The sequence below is a fragment of the Anastrepha obliqua genome, chromosome 1 (genome assembly GCF_027943255.1).
Source record: "Anastrepha obliqua isolate idAnaObli1 chromosome 1, idAnaObli1_1.0, whole genome shotgun sequence".
NCBI lineage: Eukaryota > Metazoa > Arthropoda > Insecta > Diptera > Tephritidae > Anastrepha > Anastrepha obliqua.
This window is the reverse complement of record NC_072892.1, coordinates 184,275,703-184,295,770: the sequence shown is the minus strand read 5'-3', so window position 1 is coordinate 184,295,770 and position 20,068 is coordinate 184,275,703. Positions and strand designations below refer to the sequence as shown.

The 20,068-nt window shown below is 39.1% G+C and overlaps 3 protein-coding genes across 4 annotated transcripts; 2 read left to right on the top strand and 1 right to left on the bottom strand.

Moving 5' to 3' along the window:
• Positions 1-1,490: 1,490 nt before the first annotated feature.
• On the bottom strand, positions 1,491-9,473 carry LOC129243849 (uncharacterized). Of its 2 annotated transcripts, none has more exons than XM_054881232.1 (2): positions 9,436-9,473; positions 1,491-3,245 (listed from the first exon to the last, which is right to left on the bottom strand). In XM_054881232.1, exon 2 carries the CDS (start codon positions 3,188-3,190, stop codon positions 1,922-1,924), a length of 1,269 nt encoding a protein of 422 aa, XP_054737207.1. In that variant the 5' UTR covers positions 3,191-3,245; positions 9,436-9,473; the 3' UTR covers positions 1,491-1,921. The 2 variants fall into 2 exon arrangements, with proteins under 2 accessions (XP_054737207.1, XP_054737198.1); XM_054881223.1 differs by lacking the exon at positions 9,436-9,473 and adding an exon at positions 3,310-3,635.
• Positions 4,949-12,042, top strand: LOC129243860 (two pore potassium channel protein sup-9). The gene is made up of 4 exons (XM_054881246.1): positions 4,949-5,299; positions 8,299-8,516; positions 10,484-10,884; positions 11,097-12,042. Exons 1-4 carry the CDS (start codon positions 5,173-5,175, stop codon positions 11,389-11,391), a joined length of 1,041 nt encoding a protein of 346 aa, XP_054737221.1. The 5' UTR covers positions 4,949-5,172; the 3' UTR covers positions 11,392-12,042.
• Positions 12,043-12,248: 206 nt separating this feature from the next.
• On the top strand, positions 12,249-14,281 carry LOC129243844 (tubulin beta-2 chain). Its single transcript, XM_054881209.1, has 2 exons — positions 12,249-13,048; positions 13,103-14,281. Exons 1-2 carry the CDS (start codon positions 12,656-12,658, stop codon positions 14,048-14,050), a joined length of 1,341 nt encoding a protein of 446 aa, XP_054737184.1. The 5' UTR covers positions 12,249-12,655; the 3' UTR covers positions 14,051-14,281.
• The last annotated feature ends 5,787 nt before the right edge of the window (positions 14,282-20,068 follow it).

The window sequence follows — 20,068 nt, the reverse complement described above, 5'->3', positions numbered from 1 at the left end:
CTAAGGTGTTTCCACGTATTCCAATATGACGCTGAGGCAAGAATGTATGTTCCTTTTGTTTGTATATTCTTGTGCCATGACGTCGCAGCGAATCCGGAAGGCGTAATCTTGTATTCTATAATTCTTGAGTCCAACTCAGACGGCAACGAAGAAACTTGGATGTGCCGATTTTTTTTCGTATATCACCAACACAGTCTCAGTTTTTTCGTCAACAAACCGCTGTCACAACCTCAAGACATAAGCGAATCAACTGATTCTCTCAAATGCGCTTAGCGCCGGTTAACAGTTTGATATTGCCGACACCTTTAAAGCATATGGTCTGTTTTAAATGTTTCCACATTAACTTGCTATCCGATTTATTCAAGGCGAATGTATTAAAGATGGTGTTGGTAAATCAGCTGAGTTGTTTTTTTTTTCTTTCACCGTGTCCATATGGCTGTCAGCTCAGAATGAAACAAAGCGAATTCCTTATTTGTTTTCTAGTTTCTCAATACTTGCTTTGACAATCAACCCTACTACCTACCTAATATATGCAAAAAAAGTTCTTTTCTACATACAGCTACGGACAGAGAAATACGTTATTATGATTATTCTCACTGGATGACCATGTAAAATAGTTATTTTTGCTTAAATCTGTTCTCTTATGCAGTATTATCAAAAAAAATATATATATATATGTATATATATATTAACAAATTCAATATATACAATTACAAAGAGTTCGAAAAATCGGAATTTATCACAACTTGAGCTGAGCACCGAAATAGCGCAAGAAATTAGTTACTTCCAGTCGGTAAAATGTGTTTATTATTTACTTACTTGATGGGTATTTTGTTGACTATCCATTATTTTTTAAAACTACGTCACATTCATATTCCGTGAAATAAAATAAAAAATGCCGAGAATATGCAATCCTTTTTTGAAAATTGTCCCCATAATGCATAATTTGTGTTTTTAAATTACTTTTATTTTATTTTCTTAACATGATGCAAAAATGTTGAGATAAATTAATTAAACGACTACAATTCACATAAATAAGTAAATAAAAGGAAATAGCTCCATTTAATGCGATATTGTTAATTGCTACCGCCATGAACTTTATACGTAGCAAAATATATTTGGATGCATCCGATCTCAAGTATTTGATATCGACAAGCGCGCGTTTTTATTTATTTATTATTTCTCACGCCTTAAAAAAAATTAAAAATTTTCTACATTTTTCCTTTTTCCTTCACGTTTCCCAATATTAACTCATATATAGTTTTGTATTTAGAGTATTTCTTTTATAAAGAGGTGAATTCTTCCAGACAATTTGCAACTACTTATTATATTTAAAAGTTGGTTCGCTTTGATCATGTTAAAACACCGAGCAAAATCGGCCAAAAGCTTTCTAGACCTTGTCATTATACATTCCCTGTTAAATACGAACATACATATATACATACACATATACAAATACTATGTATTATTATGCACAGAACTACAAGGACTTTTGGTTTAAGTTTGTTTTAATTATGTAATTGAACGCGCCATTTTTATTCCGCACCTCATTAGTAATAAGACTATATGAAGGCAAATTTTAGAACATTATAGGTATCTACGTAACAAACCAGCAACAATACATCTAATTATCTTAATCTTCAAAATGAAAATGAACAACTTATACAAGAATGCCTTGGAAATTTCTTCAATATTAAAGGAAAAGTGATTGTTTAAACAATTCTGTTAAAATAATTCTTTGAAGTTATTATCAAATCTATATAAAAATTTCTGCAGTTACCAACTTATACACTAAAAGTTTTAAAAATAACTAACTAGTATTTTGTGTTTGTTCCCAACCATGTCGAATGCTCTACCCAGCGGAACAATCGCCCTCGGTTGCATGTAAAGATCTTAACAAATGTATTTGATTGACATATTTTCACTTTTGCAATTCTGCCATTTGTGCTTCAAAGAGAGCAGTATTTATTTTATGCTTGAGGCCCAGTAACACCTCTCGATTTGTTATATTACGCATTTCATTAGAAACATACTCTCCATACGTTGTAAACTCATCACGCAGGGCCCCTGACGTATGTAGCACTTGCGTCACTGATTTTCCATTAATATTTTCATCCAAATTTCGTCCTGGAAGTTGAATTTGTCGTTTATGCTGGCGAGTTTTGACTTGTGGATTAAGCAATGCGTTTGTTGAATTCGAAGCTGCTGATGGTGTTGACGTCACTAAAGATGGACAATGTTGCTGTCCAGTGCTTTCATAAAAAATGCGCTTGTTTTCATGCGGTTGCTCCGACTCATCCTCATAGAACTCAGCTTCATTGCATGTATCACGACGTTGTATTTTTATAATCCGTGTAGGTATTGGCGCATGATGAAGAGTTTGCTGATTGTGCGATCCGCTTTCGCATCCCTCAGGGCCCGTAGACGGAGGATAGGTAATTTCTTCTTCCTCTTCCCCTTGTAAGTGCAGTGTTTCCATTGCTTCATCCTCTTCTTCCATTGTTTGATTTTCCGAATGATTTCTTTGATTATGCAGTTCCTCTTCTGTATGTATTTCACTACTGTAACCCTGGTGACCAAGGGAAACAGACATTTTTGGTTTGTCATCAATATCTTCAACATCTTTGGTAGTTTCTTCAATTAGTTTTTCTAAAGCACGTGACCGGCTCGTATTTCGATGGCTTGTATTTCGACGGCTCGTATTGGCTATGGTTTCTATAGTTATAGTAGGGGGCTTTTGGTGTATTGTTAAAAATTCTTCGTTTATGTTATTATTCGAGTGCGCAGAACTACCGTTACTCTCAGGTTGTTGTCCGGTCGAGTCTCTTATGATATATTTAGTGGTAACAGTACCATCCTCAGTGATTTCATTCTTTATACGTCCCCTCGACAAACGCCGAGCCATAGGCGAACTTAAAAACTGTAAATTCTTGAAACCAAACCATTTAGAATTATATGGTTCTTTACGCTTCATTCGATTTATTTCGCGGTGGTATTGAGTACGCAGTGTGTGGAATTTTTTCTCGATTTCCCCAACAGGTATGTTGCCACCCAGGCTCTCGCTAACCTCAATTAAAAGACTTTGCTTTACATCTTTTTTCCGATAGTCATCGTGTGTCATATCCCATAGACCTCGACGTTTGCGGTATTCATTTATAAGGGCAAGTGTTTTCTCCCGAGTCCATTCCATTATTTCCCACAAAAAAGTTGTTTGTTACACGCAGCAGCTGCCAGGTCAAGTATATCTAAAAACAAAAAGCATCATTTTATGTCCTTATGCTGTTGCTCTTTTCTATGTGCCAATTTTACGTGTTATTTGTGTAATATCCTTGTGTACCAAAATTGTATTCGAATTGAATGAGTTTTTTATGTATACAGAAACATAAAATGTTTTAGTAAACGCTTGAGGCCGTAGATAACGTAAATGAGTGGCAAGTAAATCACTTTATCAATAATATTTTCTATATATAAAAGCAGCAACTAATAAAGATGCATTATTCAAATTTGCAGATAAAGCGCAATGAACCATATTTTCGTTTGCAACAGCGAATTTAAGTACTTTTTGGAAATAAATTAGATTTCACGCTTTTGTTTTAGTGTCGATGCTAAATAACTCGGCCCAAGTCTACATGCATTTTTTTTATTTAGGAGACATTTTGACATTTATTTAAGTGAAGAGTAAGTAAAGAGTTGCCATTACCATTTTGCGATCTATTTCTGATTTTTTAATATTGCATATGGCATTATTCATCACATTAACGGGAAACACTGTAACATAACATTGATTGATTGAGTATCTAAAGTGGCGCCAGTTACTTTATTTTTCGCGATTTTGATAAGTCTGACGTCAGCTCCCTGTGCAATACAAAACAAACAAAAGTAGGAGAAATCACATGTTTGTGAAAATTCAGTGAATGCCTTGGTAATATTGTGATTTTTAGGTTAAAACTAAACAAACTAATGGAAACGAAGTGCTGCGTGTTAAATTGTTGAAGCAGAAATGAATTTAAAGCCTCCAAATATAGCTTTTTGCGTTTTGATATTATACAAAACAAACGAACAAAACAAACAAAAGTAGGAGAAATTACATGTTTGTAAAAATTGATTGAATGGCTTGGTAATATTGTGATTATTTTTATATTAAAACTAAACAAACTAATGCAAAGGAAGTGCCGCGTGTTAAATTGTTAAAGCTCAAATGAATATAAAGCCTCCAAACGTAGATTTTTGCGTTTTTATGCGGACGACGCAGTGGCTCGTGTATTTGGTTGTTTTCATTGTTTTTGCCTACTCTTCTTCTTCACACACGAGTAATTCCACTTCTCACGAGTTACGAATAGTGTGAATTGTCAAAAATGAAGTCTGACCGCGAAACCTTTTTCACCTCGCTCAACTCGACAGTGGGGAACTTCTTAACAGAGCTGATTACAGTGAATTATGTACAAGTACATTAGCTCTGATCAGTTTTTGGTTTCTGTATGAAATGAAAAATGTGTCTGTGGTGATCAGTCTTCGCAGGACGAGTACCCCTTGAAATTCCATACGTTCCTGTCATTGAGACTTCTCTATACTTTAACGTTCTCTGTGAGACATGAAGTCGCAACGATTTTGAAAGACGAAATCTTGTGTTTTATCATATTTGGCTGTACACTCTGCCACAAGGTGGATTTATTATAGGTGACAGCATTCACCCGTAGATATGGCTTACGTCAAAATGATATGCTTTGTTTGTATGTATTGGTATGTTTACATTCGTATTGTATTGTATTCTGACTTGATGCTTGTAGCAAAGGCAACAACAAATACATGTAGGGTTTTACTTATATGTGGTTGCTGTCACCTATAATAAATTCGCCTTGCTCTGCCATCAACGATGCATCGATATTTTTCGGGTCTGAGCATCGATGTATCGTTCCAAACATCGATGTTGTATTGCATACATATCGGCACTAATCAGGCATAGATAAAACTATTGATTTTAAGCCCAGCAAATGTTTATTATATTTGTAATTGCTTAAAATAAATTAGTTGTCGAAGAAAGCTAGAAAATTGACAATGGTGTGAATAAAACCAAGTCGAACATAAGAAATTTAGAATATTATTGAAGTGCTGATATAACATTAAAGTCAAATCCCGCCTTGAATATCGCAATCAGTAAGCTTTTGCATTAGTATGAAGCGTCAGAACGTTCGCACCCTATCGTTGGTCGTCTGTACATTCACTTATTTGCTCATTGGTGCGGCAGTCTTCGACTCCCTCGAGTCGCGGACCGAGGCGAAGCGTTGGGAATTCTTGCAAGGTAAAATCACATCTATTAACAATTTAAGATGCTAAAACGAAATGCATACGTAATTGTATTGGCTTGCTTTTCTATAGTATTTGGGGTAGACGAATACTCTTGTTCCTAATGCTTATATCGTATTTACAGTATTGTTTGCTCTTTATATTATATTATATTATACACGATAAATGGCTAAAATAATTTTGAATTTTCGAAAAAAATTGAGCTTTTAGTCAGTCTTCCGATACAATCGTGTTCACATGTTATAATATTAAAATTTTCGGTGTAATCAATAAAGGTAACGAACAGAAACTCATTCGCAGACGAATATCTTAATTAATCATTCACAAATTATATTAAAATAACAATGTAAATAGTAACTTAAATAAAACGATGTGCTCTAGATAAAGAAAAGTACGCTGAAATGGTAAATTCATACAACTCCTCTAATTAATTTAAAATAATAAGATAAAAATAAAACTTATCTCCGATAAATATTAGGTTGGTTCATTGTGTCGGTTTTGATTCGACATGGAGGGTTAAAGTTGTACTGTTGAAGCTTTATATTATTTAAAACTGTCAGCATCTATTTACTTTAATTATTATTTGTAAAAAACTTTATAAAGCACCAAAAACTGTTTGAATTTGGCAGCGGACGTAGATAGTAGTCAATCAAACACAAACATGAAAATAAAAATCTTACCTCAATTAATAGAAAAAGAAAAGAATAATAGAAATATGTATTAAAAATGGAAAAATATAATATTACTATTTGTAAGTACATATGTAAATTTAGTCTCTTCGATTAACTTTTCAAAGCTTCCCAACGGTACCATTTTAACCCCCAAGATCGGAACAAAAATTGAGTTGTTGTTGTTGTAACAGTAACTTTGCCCTGCCAGTGTAGTGCAATCACCGGTCGTCTTCGTCTAGCTCATCTAACGGTAGGCCCAGTAAACTAGCTGTTTCGATGGGTTGGGTCCAGAGGGAGAGGAGTGTTAGATGAGTGGGTTTGTTGGGGCATGTAAAAAGGTTAGTGTCGTGTGGGGGCCGGGATGGCTGTCGCTTCTACTTTACCAGAATGACTCTTGTTTTTCCCGACCAAGGGCTGCCGCTTCAGTAAGCTAGCCCTGTCTAGTGTGCCGTATCCCACAAAAACTAAGTATTTCAGTTCAGTGTTGATGATGGGGATGGGGGCTATGGTGTCTCTATACTACACACATACATATAATGTTTTAATTTATGAAAGTTATTTTTTGAAGCGCGGAAAAGAGTTCTACGCACAAATTCACAAACACCCTTCTAGTCGAACGTCTCTGTAAAATCCTACTTTCATACGAATTTCGTTCTGTTTTGAGGTGTCTAACAACACTAACCTTTCACTAAAACTATAAACTACTTTTAATCAAAGCAAACGTTTCGCTATTGCTTGCATAGATGACGCACACGTGCATGTCATGAGACCGGAGCGAAAACGTTCTCCACTTATAAGTTGGGAGGGAAGGACAGTATAGCTTGAGTGTTTCGCTGGTACGCTATTCATTATTTAAAATTTTGGTTTTCATAAAGATAATTTTTTATGTAGATGTGCAATTGCCAAATGCAAATAAGGCGCCGTGATGCCAGGCATCCGGCTTTACTCATGACGTCTTCTTCTGTAACAACAGTTGTTCACTGCAGATTTTGGTGAAATTGCATTGCTTAAGTTCATTCGAGATTTCTTTAGGATTCACAACTTATAACTCCTTACCGTTCTTCAGAATCTCAATCGCCAGAAGCTGGCGAACGAATAGTGTCAGTGTTTATAGATCCGATAAAACTTTTGTTTTTCCAAAAAGTGTACACCACGCGCTATTGACGGGTTCAGTTCCATTTGTTGGACTAGTATCTCAAATTGACCACTTTCTGCTCTATTAGGAAGGAAGACATTTCTATGCAATTTAGAGACGTTATAAAGTTTTTAATCAATCCACATTGGTTTTATAGAGATCGGAACAAGCTTCTAATGCTGACCGCTAATAGGCAATTCTATATTCAGCATAATAAATGATGATGCCTCACAGAAATTATAGATGTATCAGTACCAAATTTCACTGATAATTACGTGACGTAACAACTACGGCGGCCGCCGTAGCCGAGTGGGTTGATGCGTGACTACCATCCGGAATTCAGAGAGAACGTGGGTTCGAAGAAGAAAAAATGAGGAAAACACATTTTTTTTTGTAATAGCGGTCGCCCCTCGGCAGATAATGGAAAACCTCCGACTGTATTTCTGCCATGACAAAGCTCCTCATGAAAAATATCTGCCGTTTAGAGTCGGCTTGAAACTGTAGGTCCCTCCATTTGTGGAACAGCATCCAGACGCACACCACAAATAGGAGGAGGAGCTCGGCCAAACAGCAAAGAGGGTGTATGGGCCAATTATATATATATATATATATATATATATATAACAACTCATAGTCTTTAGTTATTATATTTGCATTTTTTTCTTGCTAATGTTTTTTTTAACTCAGTTTGTCAGTTTCACCGATCTTAAAAGGGATTTGTTGCATGTAATATTACTATAACAAAAGCACATTGCAAACCATTCAGCAATTTTCGGCAAGGTAGCGAAGCAATTTATTTTTGAAACAAAGAAAGTTTTAAGAATATTTTAAACTCATTTTTATAACTATTAAAATTGGGTGTATTCTCAATTAATTAAGTTAAAGTTTAATTTTGAACAAAGTATATTAATATATAATTGTATCAAATTTGTACTTTTTATATGTAATTTTCTTAAAATTCTTTATTTGAATTTTGTTTTTCGAAATCTAAATCACGTCACAAAAACATGCTTCTTAAAAACAACAATACACCATCACACAACGCTAACAAAACAACCAAAATCTAACCTTTCCAATTGACACCGAAAATGTAAATATTAACACTTGCGCATGCAATATACTTGCACTCAACATACTTCCATACATACGTATACGTATACATTACTATACTTATGCTTGCAAATGTAGCGGTGAAGAACAATTTTGTTAAAAAGTACAATGTCACCGCCGAAGACTACCGCATGATGGAAATAGTGATTATCGAGAACAAACCACACAAAGCGGGGCCGCAGTGGAAGTTTGCTGGAGCATTTTATTTTGCCACTGTGGTTCTGGCTATGATCGGCTATGGTCATTCAACACCAGTAACGATTGGCGGCAAAGCCTTTTGTATGGCATACGCAATGGTAAGTATTTAGTTTATTTTATAAATTTATCTTGTTTAAATATTTTCAATTTGCCCTGTAGTAAAGAATTAGACTGTCTGGAGGAGTTCTGTGGTAACTGACCGAACGGGTACAAAACGGACAAGGTTTGACATTTCTAACTCGGTGGACAGTCGCGCTTCTGTGGCAATAAGGGACGGTTAGTATGGTTGTGCTGCTAAAGCATCTTTTTCTAACGGTTTAGGACACAACAAATAAAAATTTCTATCGAATAGTTCACAATTTTATCCGCATTCTTTCTTTTCGTATAATTAATACACGGCCATGAAAAATCGCGCTCCATTTAATCTAAATCTCTTAAGGAATCACAATTTCTTCATATTTTGGATGAATGATCAATTTGTAACCTTACTCCTGAAATGTTGTCATTGCGGTTGCGGATTTGCGTGCCGGTACATTGTCTTGTTGGAAAAGAACATTTCTCTCGACCAAATGGGTTAGTGCGCTCACTGTTATACCTTTTTAAAACTAATTGATCTGCCATAACCTTGTGGGTCGACGCACTCACCTTGGACCATTTGCCTTCAATTCACTATCTCGACTACTCCTCGGTCTCTGCTGTGTTGTGATGAGCCCATGTTTCGTCCATAATTACGAAACGAATTCGAGTTTCTTGAAGAATCATGGAGAACCTGTTCGGATCAGAGTGCTTCAGAAAGATTAGCTCGAGAGAGAATCACTGTCTGGATTTAAATAAGTCTTAAGATATTGGGGGATAGTTTATAGAACAAAAGAAAATTTCTTTGAATTCTTTAAGACGCGGGTGTAGCCGTTGACACCTGCCAAAAAGTCAGTTTTGGTATGTACCCATGGCGAGCTCAGTTCTTTTTTGTTTCCGATAGTGTGTCGTACTTAAGGTGAAGAATCGGTGAACACTCACCATTAGACAAGGTTTCGATATATTTTCCTGTTATAATGTTTAGCAGCTGACCCTAATTTAAGGAAAAGTGAACGCTACTGTGAGCCGATTGGTACCAGCCGGTTTTCATGTCCGCAACTATATAAAGGGTTTTTCAATAAGGGCGGGTAGATGTTGAAATGGAATAAAATGGCGTTTGCTGTGTGGCAGGTAGCGCCGTCTTGCTGGAACCACATGTCGTCTAGGTCCATATGGTTTAATATGGGCAATACAAAATTGGAAGGGCCACCACGTCTACCGAAAAATAGGCGCAATGCGCGCAACGTTTGCGTTAATGAACACTCATTTTGATAATAAAGTTTTATCATTCGAACGTGCTGTTCCATCGTGTAACTTTTTATGATGATTTGGCATAAACAACTGAATAATAAACAAAAGATTTGACAGATGTCACCAAAACAAAATGGCTGCCACAGGGCGCCAAAATCGACCCGCGCCAATTGAAAAACCCTTTTAATAATATTATCCGCTATAGCGTGGAGAAGGCTGAGACATCTTGGCCAACTGCAGCCAGAAGAAAGGCACATACGCTCAATCCAACGCATCCTAAGTTGAATAAGGGAACTGGGTCTGGCTGAAGTACTGTGATGAGTAGAGGGCACAAAATACCATGAGGTCGAAGTGCAAACATCATACAGAATCTGATCTAATTATGCATGTATAAAATTATATTTTCAAATCTGTGTGTATTAATTGTGTACCAAATTGCAATTGATTATTCGAAATACATTCAAGGCTTAAATATAATATCTAAAAATATCTCATGCATACGCTACTAACTTTCGACTTGCGCAAATTACTTACTATTTGACGGCCTTTGGTATTTCAATTTCTCGAGCCGCTTCATTTTGTGCTAATTATTTTAAAAGTTTGTAAAGCACAACTGAACCGGACCTTCAATCCTGTTCTAGATTTGAGACAGTCAGATTTACTGCAAAATATGTAGTATGTTGCATAAGAATGACTATAATTTACACAGATAAAGAGTTTTAAAATAATGTCGTTACAGGTGGGTATTCCACTGGGCCTGGTCATGTTCCAGTCGATCGGTGAACGTCTGAATAAATTCGCGTCAGTAATAATACGTCGCGCGAAACGTTATATGCATTGCAGCCAAACCGAGGCAACAGAAATGAATCTTATGTTGGCAACGGGCATGCTATCATCCATCATTATAACCACTGGCGCAGCAGTCTTTTCACGCTACGAGGGCTGGAGTTATTTCGACAGTTTCTATTACTGCTTTGTGACGCTCACAACCATCGGCTTCGGTGACTATGTGGCGTTGCAAAACGATCAGGCGCTGATCAATAAACCCGGCTATGTGGCGCTCAGTTTGGTGTTTATACTATTTGGGCTGGCGGTAGTTGCCGCCAGTATCAATCTGCTAGTACTGCGCTTCATGACAATGTAATAGGAAAGAAAGTTCCGCATGCGTGAGTCACCACATCCCTAGGAAGTGGTGAATCTGTACAGTGACACTTGGGCGCCGTTATGTGATGAGCGACAATGACGTCGATTATTTATAATAACGGTGTGCGCGTGTCGAGTTGCAGCCTATTTGCATTATTTTAATCAGTTATGTTTTGATAAAATTTTATAAACAACTACTTATTTTTTAGGCAAGCCGAAGACGCCAAGCGTAACGAACAGGATGCTCAACAAGCCGCAGCCGCAGCTGCTGCGCTCTCCAATCAACAACTCGCGTATGATGTCGAGTCTAGTAATTTCAATATGCACGGCAAATTGTTGGCTAACTCAAATTATACGACAGAGTACGACGAAACCGTATCAATCTGTTCATGCACATGCCTCGGCGGAACAAGGTGCCTCAATCATGAGACGTTCGCCGATCCTGATTTTCGGCCAACTGATATCATTGAGAGTACTTTGAGTCTGAAGCGTGCGTCGGTTTGATATATGTGTACTCCCATGGTGTTGGAAAAGAAGTGTTGCTGTGATTGCCTGAAAACATTGTAAAGCACAATTTACCCGGACAAGTAAGGTGTTCGTACGCGCATACATACAAACATAGTGGCGTACGTACATATTCATGGATAAGTGCATTCCTTGTACTTCCATATTTATGCAGGTACATACTTAGTTTCATACGAGATGTCCACGCTTTGTAGAACTTACCTTATTGAATTGTATACATATTTATGGATGTGTATACGAACATGTGCCCATAAAAAAAGATTAATTTAAACCTCCAAATTCCGAAATGATGGCAAGAGGAACTTCTAATCTAAACCTCGCGTGTATAATGATGAGACAGATTCCGAGATTGGCTATCAATCTCGATCAATGTATAAGGTGTAAAATCAAATATGTATGAGTCATTCATGCAAGCTCATCCCATTTTAAATAAAATACTACTCCATGCGTATGTACATAAACACCTATAGTCGCTTACCAAAATAGTTTCACAAAATAATTTAAATACTTGAAGAATTAGAGGAATAGATTGTAGGAGTTGAAGCTACTTTAAATAAAATAAGTCAAAAGAAAAGAGTTCATACAAACGCTCAAGGTTTTATGCATTTACTGAAATACAGTAAACTCATATCTATAGCTTATGTATGTATGTACAACACCTATTTGAATAGTATGTCTTATTGAAAGATATACATATGTACGCGAATGCTGACAGAGTGCGTAAGATCAAAAGCTAATCAATCAGTACTTTGAGCCCGAAGCACTCCCACTCTCATACATGGTTGCTAGTCGCAGTAACTTAGCTCTGAGAATTCAATAAAATTTCAGAATATTTTCACCTTAATCATATTTCGAAAAGATTTTAGTCAGACGATTGGATTTTTAAATTGCAAAAATACGGTCCAAAGATAAGTTATCAATTGTAATTTCGCAAGTATGTTCTGAATGTCTATAAGCTACAACGATAAGTACTGCGAATTGTTCTGACAGTAAATTGCTAAACGGGAAAAGAGGTCTAGTCGACACGGTCGTCTGCACTAGAAATTTTAATTTTCTTTGCTTTACAACCAATAGAATTTTCAGCAACTGATAGGTCCTGTCCTTAGTAGCACACACAGGTGAGCTAACTCTTTAACTCTAAAAGCAGCAGCAACAGCGACATTTTCAAACCAATCCTAAAAAGCAATAAATTTTGGAGTGTGTGTAGTTGGCGTGCAGTAAGCTTTAGCGGAAACATTACAATATGCGCGAAATAGTACATATTCAAGCTGGGCAATGTGGCAATCAGATTGGTGGAAAGTTTTGGGAAGTGATATCTGATGAACATTGCATCGATGCTACAGGCACCTATTATGGTGATAGCGATTTGCAATTAGAACGCATTAACGTCTACTATAATGAAGCGACTGGTGCCAAATATGTACCTCGTGCCATTCTTGTCGACTTGGAGCCGGGCACCATGGACTCGGTACGCTCTGGCGCCTTCGGACAGATCTTTCGGCCAGACAACTTCGTGTTTGGACAGTCAGGCGCGGGCAATAATTGGGCTAAAGGCCATTACACAGAAGGCGCTGAATTGGTCGATTCAGTCCTTGATGTGGTAAGGAAAGAGTCTGAAGGATGTGATTGCTTACAGGTGTGTATTTACATATGTATTTAAAAAAAAAAAAAAAATTTTTTTAATTTCTAGGGGTTTCAGTTAACGCATTCCCTTGGGGGTGGTACGGGCTCCGGCATGGGCACGTTGTTGATATCGAAAATTCGAGAAGAGTACCCAGACCGTATTATGAACACATTTTCAGTGGTACCTTCGCCAAAGGTGTCGGATACTGTCGTAGAACCATATAATGCCACACTTAGCGTCCATCAGCTAGTGGAAAATACTGATGAGACATATTGTATCGACAACGAGGCTCTCTATGATATTTGCTTCCGAACACTCAAACTAACTACTCCCACTTATGGCGATCTTAATCATTTGGTTTCGGCAACAATGTCTGGTGTTACGACATGCCTTCGCTTTCCTGGCCAGCTTAATGCAGATCTTCGGAAGTTGGCTGTGAATATGGTGCCATTCCCACGATTGCATTTCTTTATGCCTGGATTCGCTCCGTTGACTTCGCGTGGTTCGCAACAATATCGTGCATTAACTGTGCCCGAACTAACGCAACAAATGTTCGACGCTAAAAATATGATGGCTGCTTGCGACCCACGTCATGGTCGTTACTTGACTGTGGCAGCTATCTTTCGAGGACGTATGTCTATGAAGGAAGTTGACGAACAAATGCTGAATATCCAAAACAAAAATAGCAGTTTCTTCGTAGAATGGATTCCGAACAATTGCAAAACAGCGGTATGCGACATTCCTCCGCGTGGTCTAAAGATGTCAGCTACATTCATTGGCAATTCTACTGCGATTCAGGAATTATTCAAAAGAGTTTCAGAACAATTTACGGCAATGTTTAGGCGCAAAGCTTTTTTGCATTGGTACACCGGTGAAGGTATGGACGAGATGGAATTTACCGAGGCTGAAAGCAATATGAATGATTTGGTATCGGAATATCAGCAGTACCAAGAAGCAACTGCTGATGAAGAGGGAGAATTCGACGAGGACGAGGAAGGAGGAGGCGACGAATAACAGCTGCATCATATCAACTGATACTAGCCAGAGTGAGCCCATTTGTCTGACTCAGAAGTTTGCTAATATTAACGCTGCATCTTGGGGCCACTAAATCGTAAATTTCGATTGTAGCATGATTAGTTTTTAATTTACACCACAACGAGTAACTTATGTTATGCTATTGATTTCATTCCCTTCTCAATCTATGTAATGCGTACGCTTTTTAGTGAAATTTATTTTTAAAACGAATCTTTTTGAATAGTTTTTCTATAAAAAATTAAAATACAAGGAATTGTGTCTGGACAAAATTTGCGATATTAGAACAATTTGTTTGCTTAATCGACAATTTAAGTAGGACTTATAACGATATTACTTTGTCGCTATCTCTTGTTCATCAAGGAGCATCACCGATCCCCAGGATTACCTCGTATTTTATCTGTAGGTCGCGCATCACGGCACGTAAACAGTGCCTAAAGCTGGGACCTAAAGGGGAAAAACGAACCGCATATGTTCCACGCAGCGAAAACTAACTCCAACTCTCATTTTGCAACAACCTAATCTACATCCCGCTCTGACTCCGTGTGAATTCCAAATAGTCGTGTGTCAAGTAAGACAATACCGGAATACAACCACATTCATCAACTACGACTGCATCCCCATAGCAGCCGGTTCTACGTTACCAGAATGACTCGGGTTTTTCCTGACCAAGGGCTGACGCCCCAGTAAACTAGCCCTGTCTAGTGAACCGTTTATGGCTACATATCCTGATAGGGGGATATGCTCTGGCCTGATCACCACCGGTGAGAGGACAACTGACTCTCTGACTTGAGAGGCCTGCCGATTTTGTTTCCGCGAATCACCGGCCTTATATTATATTAACTTTAACAAAGTTAATTGGGCCGGCTTCGCCGAATTCACTGAGGACACCTTCGCCGCTCTTCCCATTCCCACTGATGTGCGCGTAGGCGAACGCGCATTCCGCAAGGTATTCACAGCTGCTGCGGTTCGCTTCATCCCTGCTGAAAGGATCATGGACATACGTCCTAATTTCCCAGCCGAAGAAGCCGTTTTAGCAAATGAGCGTGACCACCTACGCCAGGTCGATCCCGGTGATCACCGCATAAGGGATCTCAATTCCGAGATCCGGCAACTGGTAATTCAACACAAGCGGACCAAATGGGTTGAGCACCTGAAGACCTGTAGCCTTACCACTGGTGTGAGTAAACTCTGGTCCACCGTAAGGTCCCTTTCGAGCGCGACGAAGCACAACGATAAGGTGGTTATCACCTTCAACGCTTGCACTTCGTCGAACCAGAAGAGATGCGTGAGCTATTTTAGCCGGCTATTCACCCTGCATCCTCCAGCCGACAGATCCAAGCGTCGTGCCCCCAGACGGCTCTACAAACTAAGAACAACAGTGCGCCACTTTCTCTTGTGATAAGGGTCAGGGGGCCATCAACAAAACCAAATCAAAAGCCATTGGCCCTGAAAACATTTGGCCCAAACACCTGCCTCCATTGGTAGTACGGTTTCTCACAAGGGTTTTCAATCTGTCCTTGGCCGCTCTCATTATCCCTGACAAGTAGAGAGCAGGGAGAGTGGTCCCGCTACTGAAACCTGGGAAACCCGCCAACCGAGGGGAATCTTACCGACCGATAACTCCCATTTCTCCAGTAGTGAAGACAATTGAAGCCCTCCAATTCCCACTCTTAACGAAACACTTGGCCCCAGCTCACATTAGCATCGCTTCCGACGTGTGCCTAGTACCACCACAGCACTCACCGTAATAAACGCCCAGATAAATCGCGGGCTTAACCAAAACCTCCCTAATAGCGTTGGACTTGAAGAAGGCTCTCGATACTGTCAGCCATTTCACGCTATTAGATGACATTTTTCGGCTGAAGAGGTGGTCCGCCAACTATCTGAGCGGTCGTCACTCGTCAGTGATTTTTAGAGACCAAACATCCAAACAGAGGAAGATTATGCAAGGTGTTCCGCAGGGTGGTGTCTCTCACCATTGCTGTTCAACTTCTATGTATCGAAGCTACCAGAGGGAGTCTCCCTGGTCTCATACGCTGACGACTGCACAATAGTGGTGTCGAGCACTGACATTGATGACCTGTACGCCAAAGTGAACATCTACCTCACCGATCTTTCTCACTTTTTCACTGCGAGGAATCTCCAACTTTCCTCCCCAAAGTCCACGGCGTCCCTCTTCACCACCTGGACAAAGGAGGTCAAACTGCTACTCAAGGTAAAAGTCGATGACACACCAATTCCTACTGTTAACAATCCCAAAATTTAACCGACATCTACTGGACCAGACAGTGCTTAGACAGACATTCAGCGGGAGACAGTTACCACATTTCTAAGCTCCCGTTCACCGAATGCCGTAATCGGAGTCCAACCACCACCTGCAGCAGATGAAGAACTCCAGCTTCCCCATGAGACCCGCATAACTCCTACTTACCCAGAATTGTACCCGACATACCAAACATATGTCCGGCATGTGAAGGTACCCCGCACGACACTAACCACCTTTCACATGCTGCACTAAACCCACGAATCTAACACCGCTCACCTCTGGACCCAACCTGTCGAAACAGCAAAAGCTTTTTTTGTGAAGGAGAGAGACCATAAAAAGCCTATGGCCGAAGCCGTGATGTGAGACTTTAACCCAACTAAACCCTCATGTCCTACGGTATGTCCTCCTGGAACTTCGTAATTTTTCAGTTTCCTTCGTTTTCGCACAAATGTGAGATAAGATTTGCCTCACTTATGTATTCAACAAACGCTCTCTCAAGCATATTTCGTTCATTAATGAACCGCGGGCATTGGATCAAGATATGCCTCGCGGTTGTTTGTTCTTCGGGGCACTGCGGGCAGTACGGGTCGTTCTCAAGATCGACCCTGTGTAGGTATGCTTTGAAGCAACTGTGTGATACAAAAATCAATTTCTCCGTGTTTTTGCTCAATCCACATCGCAATGTTTGGAATCAGTTGAAAGATCCATATACTCCTCTCGGATTGCTCCCACCGTATCTACCATTCTTCAATTGTTCGCAGTCTTTCTCCTTTTTAGCCACCTTCGGCGCTTGCTGCCCAACAGTGTTATGTAACCTATACATCTCAACTGCGAGAAGGTCGATAGGCACAATTCCCGTTATCATATGGATTGCGTCATCTGAGACAGTGCGATAGGCACTGGCTACCCGCAGGGCGCCAAGTCTGTATGTGGCTCGTATGTGTTGGAGGTACGATGGCTTCGTGTTTGCTCAGATTGGTGCTGCGTACAGAATCACTGAGCTGGTGACTGTTAACAGGAGATTCCGTATTTAAGTTAAGCATTAGTCTAGTAAACGCGTTATTTATTCCTACGGCTTTTTCACTGATTGACTGTAAATGATGCTTAAAAGTCATTTTCGAGTTAATGAGTACTCCCAGATATTTGATATATGTATATGACTGCGACCTTCTGTCATGGTCAGCTACCGTAATCACTAACTCTTCACGTACCCGTCGTGTTGTCAGTAATACGACTTCAGTGTCTTGAGCTTCAAGTTCTAACTTCACATTTCTAAGCCATCTTCTAATTCTTACAATTGCATCGTTGCATAACGCTTGCAGCACGTCCAGATGCTTTCCCACTACCACCAACTCAATGTCGTCCGCGTACCCAATGAGGGTAGCATCTTGTGGAACACCGCCAGTTACTTTATATGGGAGCGTGTCATTATTCTGTATTACAAAATTCTGGATGACAAAATTCTGTAAATTGCAAAAAAATTCTGCTTTTTAAAATTCTGCTTTTTTAAAATTCTGCTTTTTAAAATTCTGCTTTCTAAAATTCTGCAAAACACTGCATACACAATGGACGATATGACGTTGTGTGGTCCGGCCAGTTAGACGAAGACGACCGGTATTATACACTACACTGACAGGACTTAGGTCAGGAGATGTACATATAATACTAATGTATAGTATACCTGTCGCCCACTGCTCGGCAAGATATCACCCTGATATCGATGCGCTTATTAGAAGTAACAATCAGTAGTTGGTTAGTTTAACGCGCATCACGATTGTACAGGACAACTTCTGGCAGATTGACGATGCGATACTTAGCACGGGAAACGACGACACCCATACCAATATAGTGGATAACCACAAAAGCTTGTCTGATCTAACAATTGCTAGCGTTGGGCTGATTAATAGCACAAAATGGCGACCTATACTCTTCTGTCTCAGATCATTTGCATACAAACTATCGTGTCAATCGGTAAACCCGCAGATTTTATTTCCCCCAATCACGGCACACATATTAACTTTAATAAATCTGATTGGGTCGGTTGGCGGAATATACTGAGAACACCTTACCTGCTTTTCGCATTAACACAGATGTGCACATTGGCGAGTAATCACTTCTTCCACGGCTCATTTAATACCTGCTGGACTTTTAACCGAAATATGTCCAAATTTTCAATCAGAAATGGGCGTTTTAGCAAATGAATGTGAACACCAACGCCAGTCCGATCACAGAGAGCCCCGTATAAGAATCTCGATTTGGCGGTTCGACAACTAGGATGCCAACACCTGAATACTTGTAACTTCACGTTCCCACGGGCGGGTCTTCTTAAGCTTAGAGAACCATTGAGATACCATTAATTTGGACTCAAGTTCTTCCTCTAATTCCCAATGTGGTGAAACCCGAATAATCAAGAAAACAATGATGGCTGCTGATTCCACGTATGCTAGACATCTAAAGTGGTAAAAGTTTATATATCGATATCATGTTCTGGCAAGAGCGGGATAGTGTCAGTGGTACTTGCAGCTTAAATCAGCTTGAAATACTTCTGCCACTCCCAACTTTTTTATTTAGTCTGTAGTTGTCAGAAAAGTTATCGACTGACCCTGGGTCAAAGTAAGATCCTTACCGTTATCCTATTCACATATTTCTGGGATTCGTGCGGAATAATTATTTTCAAAACAGATTTGTAGAGCGATGTATTATAGCCACCTTTATGCTACCAGAAAATACTATAGAAAACTAGAAAAGTTCCTCATTAATAAGAATACAAGTTCTGGTCGCACCTGCGGCCGGTGTTGCCAATACCTGGTAGACATCCCCAAACACTGCTTTTTCCGACCCAAAGTTCTGGATAAATATGAGCTCTTATGCAGTGTAGAAGAGTGTCAACGTAAGCACTGTGTTGAAGTTGTGTCTTACTACTCCACTACAGTCCGCGTGGGAACGGAAGTTCGTTGATAACTGTGTCTCTTTGACCTCGGCAACCTAGACTATCCTCCAGTTATCGGTGGATAGTTCTTCGTCGCCAAGTTGGATGAACTCCAAATTTTGTTGCAGCTTGGATGAACCTGACCCCCGGCCTGTTAGGGATGCCCAAACAACCCTATGAACAGCTGTAAGATTTGCCCACAGCTCCTGCAGAAGAGACCTTTTTTTTGTAAATCTTGACCGATCGCCCGTCATTCACAATACAAGCTTCACACGGTTTTGATGTCAACCAGCATTTTAGATAACCGGTGCCGAGCCAGGGATTACATGGCTGTATCTTTGTAAGTTTTGCTCCGATTCATCTAAAATTTTCACAGAATATTCTTGAAAGGTTCTTCATTTAAAAAACCAAATAAAAAAAAATGCACAAAAAAAAATTTTAAAACGTTACCCGCCCCCCCTTAAACACATATCTTGTTGCGTCAGCTGATTCTGTCAAATTCGCTCAGAGCGGAATAACGGTCTGTTATTGAGCACAACTCAATTATTTTCACCATAGAAAGTTTATAATGTTGCGGAAATGTACTAATCAAGTGGTGTAATAACCTATAAGAAGTATATTTTATTATTGTAACAACATATTATTGACAACATTTCCATTAAAACGTGAATGCACGACTTATTCTGTAGAAAATAGCTACTATAATTAAAAAGTATCTGACATAAGTAGATATAAGGTTAAGTTGCCTGAAATTGTCCATCATTTGAAAAAATCTTACAAAACGATAGCAAAACAAAATAGC